The 19,075-nt window shown below is 44.7% G+C and overlaps 1 protein-coding gene across 1 annotated transcript in view; it reads left to right on the top strand.

Annotated features, from left to right (window-relative positions):
* Positions 1 to 19,075, top strand: part of f3a (coagulation factor III, tissue factor a) — a 25,587-nt gene extending 6,512 nt beyond the window's left edge. The window contains exons 3-6 of the mRNA XM_072510542.1: positions 7,961 to 8,151; positions 13,059 to 13,240; positions 13,344 to 13,488; positions 18,387 to 19,075. Of these exons, the coding sequence (XP_072366643.1) occupies positions 7,961 to 8,151; positions 13,059 to 13,240; positions 13,344 to 13,488; positions 18,387 to 18,526 (658 nt within the window). The 3' untranslated portion in view covers positions 18,527 to 19,075. The remainder of the gene's footprint in view (positions 1 to 7,960; positions 8,152 to 13,058; positions 13,241 to 13,343; positions 13,489 to 18,386) is intronic.

Genomic DNA, 19,075 nt, shown 5'->3' with positions numbered 1-19,075 from the left:
CTGGCTATCTGACATGGCTAGCTTTCTCTGTTTGGAGAAAATATAGTTCGTCTTGAGAGAGTCACTGTTCGGGTTCGCCCGGAGGTGGCAACCATTCGTCGACTTCTTTGCGGAAAATTAATCGTCAGCAGAAAGTGGGTGGGTGGTTAGTTTAGCTTAGAGTAGGGTTTAATAAAGGTGGGACCTGTAAGGGAGGAAGATGGCTTTTGCACTATGTTTATAGTTTCATGTACATTGTTTATTTTGTTGGTGTTGCAAAACCAAAAAATACCTCAATAAAATGTTCATTAAAAAAAAAGAAATTTGATTTCGGCAGTTAATGAAAACAAATTAAATTGCATGTACAGCAGTGTACACAGCACTCCAAACAAATATAATTCATAACAAAAATCCAGATGTTGTCGGAATAACAAACTTGGCTTAATAAACAACAGGGCTGTGCTTTTAAATATTGCTGAATATTGCTGGACTTAACTCTTTAAGAATAAAGAAGGCAAACAGGGTGAGATAGGTATAGTAATGATGATATCATGGCAGCAAAAAGAAGGATATAACTATAGTTAAGGTAGAAAGAGAATCCATATGGATTGAAACATATACAAAGGGATCAATCACCGTGATAGGGGTGCTCCACAAACCACCTAACAGTGGAAGGGAGGTGGAGAAAGATATTAGCAAATCTATGAAAAAAGATTGGGGGGGGCGGAAAAATAATTTTGTGAGGTTGAGAATTGAACCAGAGAAGGTAAACTGCAGAAAAGTGGCTACAAAGAAAGAGATAGTGAGAAATATTCTCACTCGGCTCATGAGGCTTCAGTTTCTCTGAGCTTAAAACGTTCTACACTGTGACAAAAGTCCTATTGAATTATCTGAGGCTGTGTCTGAGGCAGTGACTGAAAGTTAATACAGTGGGTGTGTTTTCTTTGGATTTTCAAAAGGCCTTTGTTAAAGTATCTCCCCATTGTTCACCATTTCACATTAATGATTTGGACTCCAAAATCAAAAGTACAATTTAAACATTTGAGGACGTCTAATTGAGAGGCGCAGCTAATACAAAGGAAAAGTAGAACAAAATGCAGAAAGAAACTTGCAGAATGGGTGTGAAATTGGAAGACGAATTTCAATGTAGTTAAGTGTGCATTTTGGAAGAAGGAAAAAGAAGGCTGCACACTGTTGAGTAATAATAGTCTGAATGCAGTAGAGGAGCAAAGGGATCTGGGGTATAGGCACATATCACTAAAAGCGCCAATGCAGGTTAATAAGGCCATAAGAAAGCAAATCGAGAATTGGATTCATTTCTAGAAGGATAGAATTGCAAAGCAGGGAAATTATGTTAACCCACATAGTATCTTGATTGCTGCCTTCCAAATTACAAAAAAAGATAAAGATGTTGCAGAAGCTGGTGTTTTAAATCGCAAAATTGGCACCAGATTGAAAGGGGAAATTCATCAGGAAAGGACAAACCGACTGGGTCTTTTTTTATCCTTATGTATTTTTTCCCTTATGGGAAAGAAAAGGCTCACGGGAAATGTGGCAGATGTCTTAATCAAACCCTAAAATAGCAGGCATGGAGAAATCTTAAAATGTTATTTATGAGCTCTAGTCAGAAACATTTTAAGATAACATGAATAAATCCAACAGGGAAATTGGGAGTGGTCAGGAATGTGTATGTGCGAGCTCAAGGAGTAGTTAGGCAAATATCACAGATGTATTCTAAAGGGGATCTAGATAAACATGAGGGAGATAAAACTTAGTTTTTAAAAAAATATATATTTATTAAAGTTTTTTAACACAATTTTTCTCCCTTACAAACAATAACCCCGCCCCCCTCGTAACAAAAAAAAAACCCGAGAAATCGCGCAGAGCAAGATATATACATGGCAAAATGATATATTTACACAGCTTTGTACACTGGCCCTCACCCGTACGTGCCAGTTTCCCCAACCCTTCATGTTATCTCTTGCTCATCCACCCTCCCAGGCAGTCCCCCCTTTCCCCCCCCCCCCCACCTCCCTCCCCCCTCCCAGGACGTCCCCTCCACCCCCCCCACCCCCCCCCCCCCCCCAAGGTTGCTGCTGCTGACCGACCTTCCTCTAACGCTCCGCGAGATAGTCTAGGAACGGTTGCCACCGCCTGTAGAACCCCTGCGCAGACCCTCTCAAGGCGAACTTAATCCTCTCCAACTTTATGAACCCAGCCATATCATTTATCCAGGCTGGGGGGCTTCGCCTCCTTCCACATTAGCAAGATCCTTCGCTGGGCTACTAGGGATGCAAAGGCCAGAATTCCGGCCTCTTTCGCCTCCTGCACTCCCGGTTCGTCCACTACTCCAAATATTGCTAGCCCCCAGCTTGGCTTGACTCGGACTTTCACCACCTGAGATATTGCTCCCGCCACTCCTCTCCAGAACCCCTCCAGTGCCGGGCATGACCAAAACATATGGACATGGTTTGCCGGGCTCCCTGAGCACCTTCCACATCTGTCCTCTACCCCAAAGAACCTACTCAACCTCGCCCCCATCAAATGCGCTCTGTGGACCACCTTAAATTGTATCAGGCTGAGCCTGGCATACAATGAGGAGGAATTAACCCTACCTAGGGCATCAGCCCACAGACCTTCCTCGATCTCCTCCCCCAGCTCCTCCTCCCATTTACCCTTCAACTCTTCTACCAACGCTTCCCCCTCTTCTTTCAACTCCTGCTGTATTTCCGACACCTTGCCCTCCCCGACCCATACACCCGAGATCACCCTATCTTGAACTTCTTGTGCCGGGAGCAAAGAATAAAACTTAGTTGATGGGGTTAGGCAAAGAGTGGGGAGGGAGCTCACATGAGGTATCAAAGTCAGCATAGACCATTTGAGCTGAATAACCTATTTTGTTTTGTGCTGTGGACTCTACGTATAACAAACAGATTGTTCATTTAATGCTGTACAGGAGATGGATTTGGCTGCTCTCGATTCTTACGTGGTCCGTTGTTATTTAGATTATTTATTATAAAAATGTAAAACTTTCAAGGTAAATTTGGTCTAAAAAGAGCCACGGTAATTTGTAGCTTCCTTTCTGAACTTCAATATTTCATTGGTACCTCAGCAGAAGTCTCAAGGGCAGCACGGTAGCATTGTGGATAGCACAATTGCTTCACAGCTCCAGGGTCCCAGGTTTGATTCCCGGCTTGGGACACCATCTCTGCCTTCTCCCCGTGTGTGCGTGTGTTTCCTCCGGGTGCTCCGGTTTCCTCCCACAGTCCAAAGATGTGCAGGTTAGGTTGTGAGGGGGAAAGAAAAATTTTCTTACAACGAGTGGTTGGGGTTTGGAATGCACTGCCTGGAAATGTGGTGGAGGTAAGGACAAACGAGGCAGTCAAGAGGGCATGTGCCGGGGGACGGGGGAATGGTACTGAGACATAATGCTCGTTTGTTGAGCTGCTGCAGACACAATGGGCCAAATGGCCGCTACCTGCGCCGTAATGGGCAGCACTGTAGCACAGTGGCTAGCACTGTGGCTTCACAGCGCCAGGGTCCCAGGTTCGATTCCCTGCTGGGTCACTGTCTGTGCGGAGTCTGCACGTTCTCCCCGTGACTGCGTGGGTTTCTTCCCAAAGTCCAAACATGTGCAGATTAGGTGGATTGGCCATGCTAAATTGCCTTTGCTGTCCAAAATGGTTAGGAGGGGTTATTGGGTTACAGGGATAGTGTAGAAGTGAGGGCTTAAGTGGGTCGGTGTGAACTTGATGGGCCGAATGGCCTCCTTCTGCACTGTATGGTCTATGTTCTATGTAACAATTCTGTGAAGTAACTAAAAAATGGGAGCTGCTGAAGCGATTAATTTTAATTCTACCCTCCCTCCCCTAATAGCGTTGAGACGTGGTGGCACAGGGCTCCGCAGCAGCTCTGCGGTGCCTCCTCCAATGCAGACTTTCTTTTACAGCATAGTGGGATATAATGTGCAATTATGTCAAATATGATTGAGAAGAAAAGGAAAGGGATTAGTCAGGGAGTGGCTTAAAAGCCTGTAGGTAGATTGCAGGTTCATTAAAAAAAAGAGTTTTTCCGATAAGAAAACTAATCTCAAAGCCTGTTTTCAAAAATGATTTCAGCAGACATTAGTTCAATAAACTTTTCTGAGACTAAAGCTGTATATCCTATGTGCCTTATCCATCTTCTACCCTTATGAGGGCAGCACTTCTGATTGGCGAAGTTCACAAACAAATGCTTAATGTATTACATTCCATTCAGTTCTTTTTTATTCATGTATGAAATTGTTCAGTTCAAATGGGTTGATACCTGCGTGGCAGGGCAGACAGGAATGTGAAATGCCTGGACATGAACTTTGTCAGCAATTTTAGTGAGGAGCTGCCAAGTACAGAAGTGAGTCAAAATTCTGAAATTCAAGTTCCCGTTTGAGCTGGGGAAGTGGGGCAAACAATTTTCCGTATCCATTTTCACAGATTTGTACATTGGAGTATCTTTGCATAAAGTTTTGAAAATAAGTAAGTGAATACACTACTGCGGTTAATTCTGTTGCTGCCACAGTAGATTAAGCAAGAACCAAAACTAAAATTTAAAAACGATTCTGGAGATCTAAAATAAAAACAAAGTGCTGGAAATACTCAGCAGGTCTGGCAGCATCTGTGGAGAGTGAAACAGAGTTAGCGAGTCAAATGTGTCTTCTGTGGTGATCTTTGTGAGATTGTCTTCAGGGTGGAAAGCGTAGTGTTCACAAAGGCACTTGAAGCGACGTTCATCAACAAAGCTAAATTTATTTACACTACTTAAATTAATGTTCAACACTTATTCATATAGTAAACAAATAGATTATATTAAACTACACTCACTAATACTATCTCTGCTCTAACTGTCTCTATGCTCTAACTTAACTATATTCTATCTTCTCTCGCTCTACTATGCACTTCACTCCAGTCTCCTGTCCTCTACTCCACTCTCTCCAAGAAGCCTAAGAATCAGTGTCTTTTATAATACTGTCCCTAGCTCCATCTAGTAGCTAATTGTAACATGACATTAACTCTTCACATGCTGTACATTTCTATAATGGCACAACTTCTACTAGGATAGTTTTTAAAAAAAAACTTCTTAATGTTCCTGTTTTTATTTCCGCACACTACCGTTGTCAGTGTAGTTACAGCAATGTTGACTGTCATGTAAACTTCTGGAAATAAACTCCAAACCAAATATGATGGTTCACGTTGCACATTTCTACTCCAGTCTTGTATACATTGGGCCGGGTTTTCCAGCCCGCCCCACCAAAGGGGACCCACTCCCAGCGGCAGATTCCTCGACAGTGGGGAGGGTGAGCCACACAAACACCATAGACCTCGATTGGGATTGGCGGATCCCATTGGCGCCCTAAAGCGACCCCCCCCCCCTCCCCACTCAGCTACCAGAAATCCCACCCAATGATTTTATCGTCGCCTAATCTTTTAGGACAGTATTGCTAACTTTCTGCATGTTTAAATAACAGTGAAGACGTTATGTGTTATGTGTGAGAGTTTTCCAAACTGAAACACTGGTTTTGTGTGGTGGATATTCGTAAGTTTGCCGAAACAGTGAGAACGCAAACCTCTCATTCATTAAACAACAATAGAAGTATTTATCAAAGTAGAAGAAAGATAATCTTATACTTCGACATTATTAACAGTAAACATTTAATCACTCAAAGACTGGGAACCCAAAAGCATCTGTTTCCCTCATAATACTAAACTCTACTGAGACCTCTCCATTTCCTAAACAACCACCATAAATCTATTGAGTCAAACCCAGCCTGTGACTCCCACACCGAACAGCCTAAGTGACCAGCACTTTGTCTATAGCTGGGCTGTTTCCTGAGGTTGGCTGCCCCTTCCTTCTCTCTCTCTTGCTGTTACTTCTTCAATATCTGTTACTAGCCTGCTTCCTGGCTCACAGCACTCTGACTACTAAATGTATCAATGGCAAAGAACACCCTGTCCCCTATTCTTTCCTGTTCCTTTCTCTTAGTTGCTGCACAGACATGGTTTACAAAATACATGGCAGTCTGATTTTATGGTCAGATCACCAAACAACAATGCCTGATAAAACAGATGGACAGATGCCTCGGGTTAATCATGTATTCTTTTGACTTGGTTAACCCATTGTATACATGAGGGATTGCAATTAAACTCATGACCCGTTCTTAGATTCCTCATTAAACCACAATCCACAAACTGAAATGTATGCACAGATATTCCTTGGTTTCCCCTTTTTGGAGAACTATTTAAATTCTCGAATTCTGCCCATTCCTTTGGTGACATGGGAAGAGTCCTGTCACGTCGGAGGTGTGAATTTTATCCGGTGCAGCTATGGAAGCCTGGTTCGTGAGGATTGCACTGGTTAATGTTTCTGCCACAGGTGGTGCAGCCATCCACAGTATGTGTCAGCAGCCTCTGAAGGAGCTTTATCCTACCCTTGCACGACCCTACTGTTGTGACACCAGAATGTCTAATTTGGACTGTGCAGGTCCAGGCAAAGAAGTCATGCATCACGCTGCAAAGAGCAAGTATTGCATTGCAAGATGGGGCCTGCACTAGTTTTGCTAAAAAGGAACAGGCACCAAACTTGTAGGCAAAGTGACTTTGAGGAGGTGGTGCTATTGGTCTCATTTAATTCCCTTATGGATATAGCCCTCTTGGGTTTCACGGATTGGTTGCGCTTACACAGGGGCGGCATGGTAGCACAGTGGTTAGCACTATTGCTTCACAGCGCCAGGGTCCCAAGTTCGATTCCTGGCTTGGGTCACTGTCTGTGCTGAGTCTGCACATTCTTCCCATGTCTGCGTGGGTTTCCTCCGGGTGCTCCGGTTTCCTCCCACAAATCCTGAAAGACATGCTTGTTAGGGGAATTGGACATTCTGAATTCTTCCTCAGTATACCTGAACAGCCGCTGGAATGTGGCGACTAGAGGATTTTCACAGTACGTTCATTGCAGTGTTAATGTAAGCCTACTTGTGACCATAATAAAGATTATTATATATCAGATGGGTTTACTGATCTGCCCTATTCCAACCAGAAGAAGGTTTTTTTTTCTCTGAACGTTGTTAGTCTGTGGAATTCTTTTCCCCAGAAAGCAGGCTGTGCCATTGAACTTTTCCGAGGATGGGTTAGACAGATTTTTTGACAGACTAGGGAGTCGCCGGTTATGGGGGCAAGACAGGGAAGTGGAGGTGAGACCACCACCATGATCTTACTGAATGATGGAGCAGGCTCGAAGGGCCGAATGGCCTACTCCTGCTCCCATGTTCCAGTGTCCTGCATAAGATGAGCTGAGGTGTGCTGTCAGGCCCCTACCCTCAACCCCGTTTCTAGCTCTGGCCCGGAACATTCTGGTGCCTCTGCCCATTCAGTGGCAGAATTCACCATCTCCACTCTTGTGCCTGGAAACTGAGTGCTTCTTGGTTTCAATGGAGGAGGCTGAAGTTCGGCGCCTGACAGGATGCCCTGACTCATCCCTTTCTGGGAATACTGATCAGGTGTGTGTTCAAAGGAGCTGCCGGCAGCTGTCGTGCCAGGTAACCCCTCCAGACTGGAGTGTTTTGAAAAGAGCAGGCAGCGAAGCCAAGAAGATCGTAAAAGCCTTTTTTGTTCGTTCTCCCTCCCCAGAACGGAATGTTTCTCCGCTTCAGTGGAGAAGAAGGATGGGGCCACTGTGCCAGTGTTGATGGCTGTTCTGCCATTTCCCTTTGTTCGCTGTGGTGGAAGAAGGTGTGTTGAAAGGACAGTTGAGTGGGGTTTATAACTAAATCTGGAAATAAAGTTTGCCTGCACACTGACGGGCTGCCTCTGCGCAGTCTTGTTAGGTCCTGTGTTCACCGAAATGGCGCGAACGGCAGCTTATTTTACCGAGGTATGTGAGACGCTTCCTCGGAACAATAAGCTCCAAAAGATGCACAGCTTTAAAATAACCGATTTTTAAAAACTTTTAAACGCAGTATCCAAACTGACTGGAAGAGAAAACCCGAATGTACCCACATCCAAAGTACAAGCTGCGACATGACCAGCATGATGCAGAATGTGACAGACCGATATGTTGCCGAGGTGCTCACCCTGAGTGCAGACCTCACGGATGAAGTCGAAGAACCACCAGTGGCTGAATCTACTCCAATCCAGCTTTTAAGTGCAAGTGAGTCTCGCCGATATGGATCACAGGGGTACCTTGCACCATGATGTTTACAAAAACAGTTATGCTAACTTGCAATTGTGTCGTATTTTTGAAGATGGTAAAATTTTCCAGGGAGCTTGACAGGAGTGTTTACTGCCAAGATTTGATTGAGTCATGTGAAGAGACATGAGAAGAGCTGTCCAAAATGTTGGTCGAGGTCTTAAGGTAGCTTTTAAGGAGGGTCCTGAAGAGGGAGAGAGAGGTAGTGAGTTTGGCGAGGGAATTCCAGAGGGTAAGGTGGCCACCAATGATAGGCCGATTAAAATCAGGGGCACAGGCAGGAGATGTCTTGCCTTGTGGTTTTAGGACTTGGGGATGTTTCAGAGAAGGAGGAATAAGGCCATGGAACAATTTGAAATGAGAATGACCATTTTAAAATCAAGACATTGGCTCCTGGCCTGGCATTCACCACAGGGGCTCCTCGGGGTAGTGTACCAGGCCCAACCATCTTCACCTGCTTCATCAATTACCTTCCTTCCATCATTAGCACTGAAATGGGCATGTGCACATGATTAGACAATGTTCAGCACTATTTGCGACTCCTCAGATATGAAGCACTCCATGTCCAAATGCAGCCAGACATGGACAATATCCAGGCTTTGGGCTGGCAAGTGACAGGTAATGTTCGCGCCCCTCAAGTGCCAGGCAATCAGCATCTCCCAAAAGAGAGGATCTAACCATCGTCCTTTGACATTCAACGGCATTGCCATCACTGAATCCCCCACAATCAACATCCTGGGAGTTACCATTGACCAGAAACTGAACTGGACTAGCCACATCAATACTGTGGCTACAAGAATAGGTCAGGTCAGAGTAACTTTCTTCCTGACCCCAAAGCCTGTCCATGGCTGATCATTCAACTCAGTAACTTTTCCCCACTTTCCGTCCCTATCCTTTGATCCCTTCAGCCCCAAGAGCTAGGCCTAACACCTTCCTCTTGGCCTCAACTCTGTTATGGGCCAGGGTTTAGAAAACTCCAAAGTGTATCATGGAGTTTACCTGACCTACAACTTTTAATAGATTTTGGTTGAGGAGCACAAGGGACCACTTTACAGGTGTTATGCAACAGAGACCTTAAGTATTTTTAAACAAAACAATGTTTATTCTATGAATTCAGTTAACATTTTATAAACACACAGTGGACATTTTATCAACTACCAACGCAAATACCCCCACAGATACAGTACTCTATATGTAACCCTTAATAACTTTCCTAACAACATCCAGAAGCCAAACCCCCTTTTTAACAAAGCAGTAGGTATACATTCTTTACACAAGACAGTTATCACTTTTAAATTAGCAAGTGATCTGGACACCTTTTAACATACAGAGAGACAAAATGAACCTTCCTTGTCTGAATTCAGCTTTCAACTGACTAAAATGAAAGTAAAGCACAAAGCCACAAACAGCTTCCAGCTCAAAACGAAGGTTTGTGCCAGAGGCACAACCCAGCTCCACCCACACAATGACGTCTCTGCAGCTATTTGATAAACAACCATTTCTTAAACGTACACTCCCATGACACCTCCTTTCTGTAGTAGAAAATTCCACAGGCTCACCACTCTTTGGGTGAAGAAATTTCTCTTCATCTCAGTCTTCAATATCTTTATGACTACGCCTGGTTCTGGACTCCCCCACCACCGGGAACATCCTTCCTGCATCTACCCTGTCCCGTCCTGTCAGAATTTTATAAGTTTTCAATGAGACCCCTCATCAGTCTTCTAAACTCCAGCCAATATAATCCTAACCGACTTAATCTCTCCTCATAAATCAGTCCCGCCATCCTAGGAATCAGTTTGGTAAATCTTTGCTGCACTCATTTTTTGCAAGAGCACCCTTCCTCAAATAAGAAGAACAAAAATGCACACAAAATTCCAGGTGTGGCCTCAACAAGGCATCCTTGCTCCTGTACCACAAAATAAAGACCTTACAAACTGTAAACAATAACAGTAGTAAATAACCACCTGACCATACTCAACAATCAACTGCTTCCTTGCCCTGCATCACTTTTTTGAGTCCTGACATCACCTCAGACGCTCCAAACTAGCACTCAGATTTGTTCCTGCACATTTGAGATCTACTCTCGCACTCTCCTGTAGGTGGTGCTGACTGTGTGTCCTGGTATCCGCCTCTTGCACTCGCCTCACCATCTAGAAAGACAAGAGCATCCGACACATGGGAACACCACCACCTGGAGGTTCCCCCTCAAGTCACTAACCATCCTGACTTGGAAATATATCACCCTTCCGTCACTGGATTAAAATCCTGGAATTCCCTCTTTAACAGCACTGTGGGTATACCTACAACTCAGGGACTGCAGCGGTTCAGGAAGGCAGCTCACGACTACCTCCTGAAGGGCACCATGGGATGGGCAATAAATGCTGGCCTAACCAGCGAAGCCAACATCCCGGAATCTGTGAGTACATGAGCGATGGATAAATGGCATATGATCTGAGATCGTATGTGGGCAACAGAGCTTTGGATGAACTGATGGAGAGTAGAAGGTGGGATAGCAGCAGGGAGAGCTTTGGAATAGTCTTACTGTTAAATTTGACCTGTCATCCTGCCTTCTGTCCTTGCCCAGGGGGTCTGTAACTAGCTGTAAAGAGAAAAGAGAATATATAGGATGAAAGGATAAGCCAGGAATGCCTGTTCTCTTCTCAAATGCCAACAGACTTTTTTTTTGCTCCTGACTTTCCCGTAGGAGATCTGCTAGTTTGACTGTAAAAGGACATCTTATCGAAGACAATACAATGGAATGCACCAAGTTTAAGAGAGTCAGAAAAATGGGGCCCAAGAAGTGGGGGAAGAAACAGAATGAACTATTACAAAACGTATTCAAAGTGATCGCCGTGTCCTACTCACTGGCTCACTAATGATGGTGACAATCCATGCTCCCCGGCACGACTGTGTACAACTAACAGAAACTACTGTCACTGCAAAACTGCAGTTAAATGTGGCAATCTGGGCGTTTCTGTCAGTGGTGCCCTTCCGTAATCTTTGTAAATGCAATCAACAAGTAGGTCCAGATTTGCGCTTCTCAGGTGATTCCCCAGCTTGGCAAACCTGAACTTCAGACAACAGTCACTCACGGGTGGGCTAGTCCGTTAGGAGGTGCTGGATGAAACAGGAGTCCGGGTGGATGACCCCAGAATGAGTGCAGAGGCTTCTAGGTGTGGAGGCAGGCTGGAAGCAAGGCTTTCCCCTGTGCCTTGGCACTTGTAATAAATAAAAAGTTATAATAAACCAAAACAATCCCTCTAGCCCTCACAACCAAGCTATCACTCACCCATCCCCATAGCCTCCATAATCACCAATGCCAACTTGGTACCAATCCATGTCCCTCACCCACCACCTTTTGCCCTCAACCTCTTCATGCCAACTTGCCCAGTATACTTGGACAGTTCCTTGACAAATTTGGCACTTCCTGGACAGGTGGACAGTTCTTGACAGTTCCAGTGACTTTGTGAGTAAAAAGTGCATTACTGTATTAAATATTTTTAACAATCCCAAAGGGTACCTTACCTCTGCTAAGAGTTTCCTTGCACCATTTCCGAAGGGGTGCCTTACATCTCTGAAAGGGTACACTGGTTTCCAAATGCATCCACCAGGTTCAGGCCTCCTCTTGTTCTAATCTACACATTTTGCATCCCACACTCCGGTCCTTCCAAAGATCCACTTTAGTGGACGAAGCTGGTGATTTAAGTCGGCAGCTGCCTCTGCAAATTGTGCAGGTGCAAACTCCAGCCAAATTCCAGTCCCACCCATGTGAAGATGGGAATTGCTGAGTTCAGGGGCAGTACTTGGCATTTTCTGGGATTTTTGCCATGACCAAGAGCCTCTCCGTTGTGGTAAAAACCCAGGCCAGAAACGGTGACATTAGTTTCAACTTACTGTATGCTATTATTCCTGTAAAAAGAAATTGAATGAGTTACGTGCAGTTGAAAGCTACAATTGACTTTTCAACAGCTTACTAACTATAATTACTGCTGAAGAACTTCTCTGTCCCTGAAAAACAAAGGGTGGCGTGTCATTCCTTCCCTTAAAAATTATAATTTTTTTAATTATGAAAATTGGTTTTAGTGTATTTATCATTTTTACCTTAAAATGACTATTAGCTTAAATCTCATATTGATGCCCAAATCTTCATTTTGCTTTTGTAAACTGATTACGAATTGATTATAATCCCTGCTTTGCTGTCTGTGAGAATTCTTTAATTTGATTGGTAGCTCAGCCTGTTTGATAACATCACAGTTGCTGGATTCAACTCTATAGCTGGCACCAGATACAAATTTCCATCAGAATAGGCAAAATTGCTCAACGGCCTATGAATTAATTGGGCGCAGCTTCCATTTGAGGTTAGCCTTGACTGCTGACTGTGTAATGCAGACCAAGAAAGTTGGGTTAGATTTGTAGTATTCTTTTCCAAATATACTGAGGGGCAGCACGGTAGCACAAGTGGATAGCTCTGTGGCTTCACAGCGCCAGGGTCCCAGGTTCAATTCCCTGCTGGGTCACTGTCTGTGTGGAGTCTGCACGTTCTCCCCGTGTCTGCGTGGGTTTCCTCCGGGTGCTCCGGTTTCCCCCCACAGTCCAAAGACGTGCAGGTTAGGTGGATTGGCCATGGTAAATTGCCCTTGGTGACCAAAAAACGTTAGATGGGATTATTGGGTTACGGGGATAGGGTGGAAGTGAGGGCTTAAGGGGGTCGGTGCAGACTCGATGGGCCGAATGGCCTCCTTCTGCACTGTATCTTCTATGTTCTATACCGCATTCAATCATCTTGCAGCATAAAAGCAATAGAAGAATGTACCTGGTTGAAATGATGTGCTTGAGTTTAATATGCCGATGTTTTAATTGTTTTCTAGCTGAAATTGGAGAACCGAACTTTAAACTTTTTCAAAATAGTAGCAGAGAGGCACGATTGCTGATAGAAGGTACAGTTACCAGCATCAGATTTTCAAATAACACTCCAAAAACACTGCGTGATATCTACGGACCAAACCTCCAGTACAAAGTGACTTACTGGAAAGACGGTACAAGTGGCAAGGTTTGTTCAATCATTGTGCTGATCATTGGGTTTTCTATTCGAAAAATATTCAGGGGAACGTATCGCTGACAGAAAGAACATTATTTCAAAATTTCTCTTCCAGAGAGATAAAACTACACATAACCAAGTGGTACTAATTAAGGTTGACGAGGGAGTCACTTACTGCTTCTCTGTTGAAATCAAGATTAACTCGCCATATAAATATGGTCCAAGAAGTCAAGCCAAATGCACAAAGGTTCAAAACTCAGGTATGTCCTCTTTTTAAATTTGAAACGGTATCTTTTTATGTCCTGGTTTATAAGGGATGCTCATCCTGTTAAGTTAGACTATTAGACGTAGGAGAAGTAGGCCATTTGGCCCATCGAGTCTGCTCCACCATTCAATGAGATAAGTGAGCTCATGAAGTGCGACCATCAATTAGCGAAGAAGTCATCAGTGCTAGTTAACTGCCAAGGGAATTCTCTTCAATTTGTTTGAAGAAAACCAATCTAAATGAGCATTGTTCCAAGGGATCCTCGGTGCCTGGTAACGTCCACCCTCTTTACTCATGTGCACTCCTGTTAAGAGATGCTAATACAAGGTGGAGAAAACCCCTGCTGAATGGAGAGGTACGAAAGAGAATTGCCAGTATGGTTCCTGAGTTGAGGGACTTCAATTATGTAGAAAGGTTTGAAAAACTGGTTCCCTCACTTGTCGCTGAGTGAAGATCTTGGAACGCCATCTATAACATCACTGTGGGTGTACCTACAGCACACGGACAGCAGCGGTTCAAGAAGGAAGCTCACCAGAACATTCTCGGAGGCAATTAGGGATGGGCGATAAATGCTGGAGGCCTTGGGGGCACATTGGGTAGCGTCCCTACCTCGGAGTGAGAAGCTCTGGGTTTGAATCCCCCACCAAGACTTTGATGCCAAGGAAGGGGCATTCACAACGTGGTCAAACAGTCCAGGTGTCAACTGCTCCCAAACATGCAAATCCTCCCAAACATGCCAATGGCTGGTAGTAAGAGCGGGGGAGAGACTCCTGATCAGCCACGCTTGATGTGGAGTGGCGCCCTTCAAGTTATAACCCTCTGGCGACCTGCTCAGCAAATTTCTACCTACGGAAACAGACAAAAGTCTGTCTTAGTGCATCACGAGGTGCAGGAAGAGAATTGGAAGAATAAAAACAATCTGTTGTTTTCTCATTGGAACAAAAAAGGATAAGCCGGGATATGATAGGAGGTATTTAAAATCATTAACAGATTTGATAGAGTAAATAACAAGAAACTTTTCCCAGTGGCAGAATGATCAGAGATTTATGATCTAAAGAAATCCATTAAAGATGCCAAAAGACAGTACCGGACCAATCTCGAGTCCCAGGCTAGCCACACGGATCCCCGCCGTCTATGGCAAGGTCTGCAAGACATAACGGGCTACAAGATGAAGGCATGTAAAATCGCCGGCTCCAACGCACCCCTCCCTGATGAGCTCAACGCATTCTATGCCCGCTTTGAGCAAGAGGTCAGCGAGAGCGAGCCCTCCACCCCAGAAGCCGCGGATGAACTTGTATCTGAGATCACCACTGCAGACGTCAGAGCAGCCTTCTCGAAGGTCAACCCACGGAGAGCCACTGGCCCGGATGGGGTACCCGGACGAGCACTTCGGTCTTGCGCGGATCAGCTGGCGGGGGGATTCGCAGACATCTTCAACCTCTCTTTACAATAATCTGAGGTCTCTATCTGCTTCAAGAAGACGACCATCATCCCTGTACCAAACAAATGTCAAGCACGTGCCTTACTGACTATCGTCCAGTGGCTCTGACATCCATCATCATGAAGTACTTCGAAAGGTTAGTCATGGCACAAATCAACTCCAGCCTCCCGGATTGCCTTGATCCACTACAGTTCGCCGACCGCTGCAACTGGTCCACAGCTGACGCCATCTCCATGGCCCTGCACTCTACCCTGGAACACTTAGATAACAAAGACACCTATGTCAGACTCCTATTTATCGACTACAGCTCAGCCTTCAACACCATCATTCCTATGAAACTCATCTCCAAACTCCGTGGCCTTGGCCTCAGCTCCTCTCTCTGCGACTGGATCCTGAACTTTCTAACCACAGGCCACAATCAATAAAGATAGGCACCATCTCTTCCATGATCATCCTCAACACCGGTGCCCCACAAGGCTGTGTCCTGAGCCCCCTACTATACTGCTTATACACCTATGACTGTGTGGCCAAATTCCCCTCCAACTCAATTTTCAAATTTGCTGATGACACCACCGTAGAGGGTCGGATTTCAAACAATGATGAGACAGAGTTCAGGAATGAGATAGAGAATCTGGTGAACTGGTGCGACGACAATAATCTCTCCCTCAATGTCAACAGAATGAAGGAGATTGTCATCGACTTCAGGAAGAGTAGAGGAGAACATGCCCCTGTCTACATCAATGGGAACAATGTAGAAAGGGTCGAGAGCTTCAAGTTTTTAGGTGTACAGATCACCAACAGCCTGTCCTGGTCCTCCCATTCCGATACTATAGTTAAGAGAGCCCACCAACGACTCCACTTTCTCAGAAGACTAAGGAAATTTGGCATGTCAGCTACGACCCTCACCAACTTCTGCAGATGCACCATAGAAAGCATTCTTTCTAGCTGTACCACAGCTTGGTACGGAGCCTGCTCTTCCCAAGACCGCGGGAAACTACAAAAGGTATCAATGTAGCCCAGTCCATCACGCAAACCAGCCTCCCATCCATTGACTCTCTACAATTCCCGATGCCTCAGAAAGGCAGCCAGCATAACTAAGGACCCCATGCACCCTGGACATACTCTCTTCCACCTTCTTCCATCAGGAAAAAGATACCAAAGTTTGAGGTCACGTACCAACCGACTCAAGAACAGCTTCTTCCCAACTGCCATCAGACTTTTGAATGGACCTACCTCGTATTAAGTTGACCTTTTCTCTACACCTTGCTATAACTGTAACATTATATTCCGCAGTCTCTCCTTCCTTCCCTATGTACGGTATGCATTGTTTGTAGAGCATGCAAGAAACAATACTTTTCACTGTATACTCATACATGTGACAATAAATCAAATCAAATCAAATTAAATGATAGTGTTACGGATGCCTGGTCAGCCCCCATTGAATCCATTAAAATTATCCGGGTTGTCTGGTTTCCCACTCCCGTTTCTACAAAAGAACAGAGTTATGCTATTTATATGCAACTGTCTTTTCCATTGCCGGACACACAGGTCATCAGATTCTGTGATGGGATGATGGCTCGTCAAACAAGGTTGTCCCGAATGGCAATGGACCTTGAGTCGATCATCCTTGCTGAACCAGGGCATTCTGTGTATTCCCACAAACGAGGTTAAGTCTGAATGGGACAAGGTAGCTCAGGCTGTGGGCGTATCCCTCTGATTCTGCTGCTAGCAGTCCTTTTAACCCCGGTCAAAAAGGAACCATTCAGTCCCTCATGCCCGTGCTACCTCTGATCAAGGTAGTCCATTCATGTCAGTGGTCTGTTCTTTTTCCATATCTATTTAGTTTTTTCCCTTCAGCATTTGTCCAATTCATTTTTAAATGAATAAATTTTTCAGGCAGAGCATTACAATTCACAACAGCTTTGGCACCTGTATCTAAGGAAAGGTAGATTGGCATTGGAGGCAGTCCAGAGAAGGTTCTGTTGCCAATTGCCACCAGAGTCACCAACAATGTTGCCAATTAATAATGATGCTCTTTAGAGTCGCCAGGTATCAAATGATACCACCACAAGGCTTTACCGGATATCGATCAAAGGACCACACAACCAGTTAGTCAGTTCAAGTTCAAAGCTGGTTTATTTTCACACAAGGATTACTTCAAAATGCAACACAAAACACTACAAGCTAAACTACACCTAACCACTACAATAACCTATACTTAACTTCAGGGCAACTGGCTCCATGCAGATGGACAAGGCCTTTGTCCAGATCTTGCGTGGCTGGGTGGAAGAAGTGGCTCTGTTTCTGCTGGGCTCACCCGTCTGGTGGCGATCGTTGGTCTTGAACTTGTCTGTCTGGTCGTTATGCTGCACTTGGGTTGGCATAGGCCAGATCCAAGAGAGACTGAACACATGGCCGTGTCTCTTCTTGTCCCTCTGGGTTTCGCACTCTTTGGGGTGGTCCTTAACTTGGACCCATTAATTCGACAGGCTTCGATCACTGCCTTCGATTTTGGCCAATAAAGGGGTGGGTGCCTTGATGGCTGGGCGTGTCCTTAGCGGTCATTGACCTCGGCTGTTTGGGCTCCCTGAGTAAAGGGAGTGGCGCCGATTAGTCTGTATCTGTATCGGTTACCTGAGCACAGTTCTTTTGTTCTGGGGAAATGGGCCATTAGAATGCAAACGACCGGGGGTTTCGATCGCGTCTAGCTATCTGGGTTGCAAATACACACACAAGCTCTGAGTCTGTCTGAGTCCTGGGTTGGCCATAATTCCCATGGTCCTTTGCAGGTGGCCATCTGAGATGGCTACAGCTCACTCGGTTGATCCAGGGTACGGAGGGATTTTCTGATGAGGAGAGGTTGACTAGGTTGGGCCTGTACTCAGTGGAGTTTAGAAGAATGAGAGGTGACCTTATTGAGACACATAGGATTGTCGAGGGGCTTGACAAGGTAGATGCTCTTGTTTCCCTTGTGAGAGAGGCTAGGACCAGAGGGCACAATGGCAGAGTAAAGTGTCTCCCATTTAAGCCAGAGATGAGGAGGTATTTCTTCTCTCAGAGGGTAGTCTATCTGTGGAATTCCTTACCGCAGAGAGCTGTAGAGGCCGGGTCATTAAGTACTTTCAAGGCTGAGATAGACAGATTTTTAATCAGTAAGGGAATCGAGGGTTTTGGGGATAAGGCGGGAAAGTGGAGTTGAGGATTATCACATCAGATCAGTCATGGACAGCAACAGAAGCTGGGTTTTGTACTGAGAGAGAAGCGGGATAAAATCAGCAGCATCATAGATAAATGTTGTTGGCCCCCTTGTTAAAACTGTTCAAACTCGCCACGTGAAATGTCTGCACTCTCTTCCGATGCTGATGGACCTGCTGCATATTTCCAGCAGCTTGTATTATTTGATTTTCAATTTTGGTTTTTCTCCCAATTATTTCGTATTTTTCTCCTTCCAGAGTATGGCCTCGGTTTCTATGCTTTAATAATAATAGGAACGCTGGTGGCGCTCAGCGTCATTATCGGGGTGACGGTGTGCTTGTGCAGACGCAAGGCCGCACACAGCAACACTGAGACAAATCCTCTGAAGGTGGCTTGAAGAAGTGAATTTGGGGCAATCGACTCTGTCTCTAGCTGCTGGTTTGGGTCTCTGTAAAGTCTCTTCGCTGACGATAGGAAATGAAAGATCCTTCTGCGGCAATACCTCACTGCCGTGACTGATCGCCCACAAGGAAAATAAGGATTTGTTTCTGTGAAACAGTTGGACTTGTCCACATATCAAGCAAGTGAGGAACATTGTTTAAATCTCCAAGGCACTAATTGCAAAAATCTCTCGTCGATTGATAAAGCACTTTCATACTATTGTTTTCCGTGTTATTGGTTTCTAAGGGTCATTCTAAAATGCTGTGAAAGCAGGAAGATTATAAATTTATTCTATTTATTTAATGACTAAGTCTTAACTATTTTTCTTTTTACTGCGCACCTTAAGGAATCTTTTGTACATTGGGTGTTTACCTGTCTTGATTGTTTATCAAAGGGGAATATATCTATTTTATTGTATTTTTAAACTATTTTAATGAAAATAAACTGACGGTACTCAACAAATTATGGTGACTGGGAACAAATAAAATGTTATGGATTTTTTAAA

This window comes from Scyliorhinus torazame, chromosome 7 (assembly GCF_047496885.1).
Source record: "Scyliorhinus torazame isolate Kashiwa2021f chromosome 7, sScyTor2.1, whole genome shotgun sequence".
Lineage (NCBI taxonomy): Eukaryota > Metazoa > Chordata > Chondrichthyes > Carcharhiniformes > Scyliorhinidae > Scyliorhinus > Scyliorhinus torazame.
This window is presented reverse-complemented; position numbering and strand designations above follow the sequence as displayed.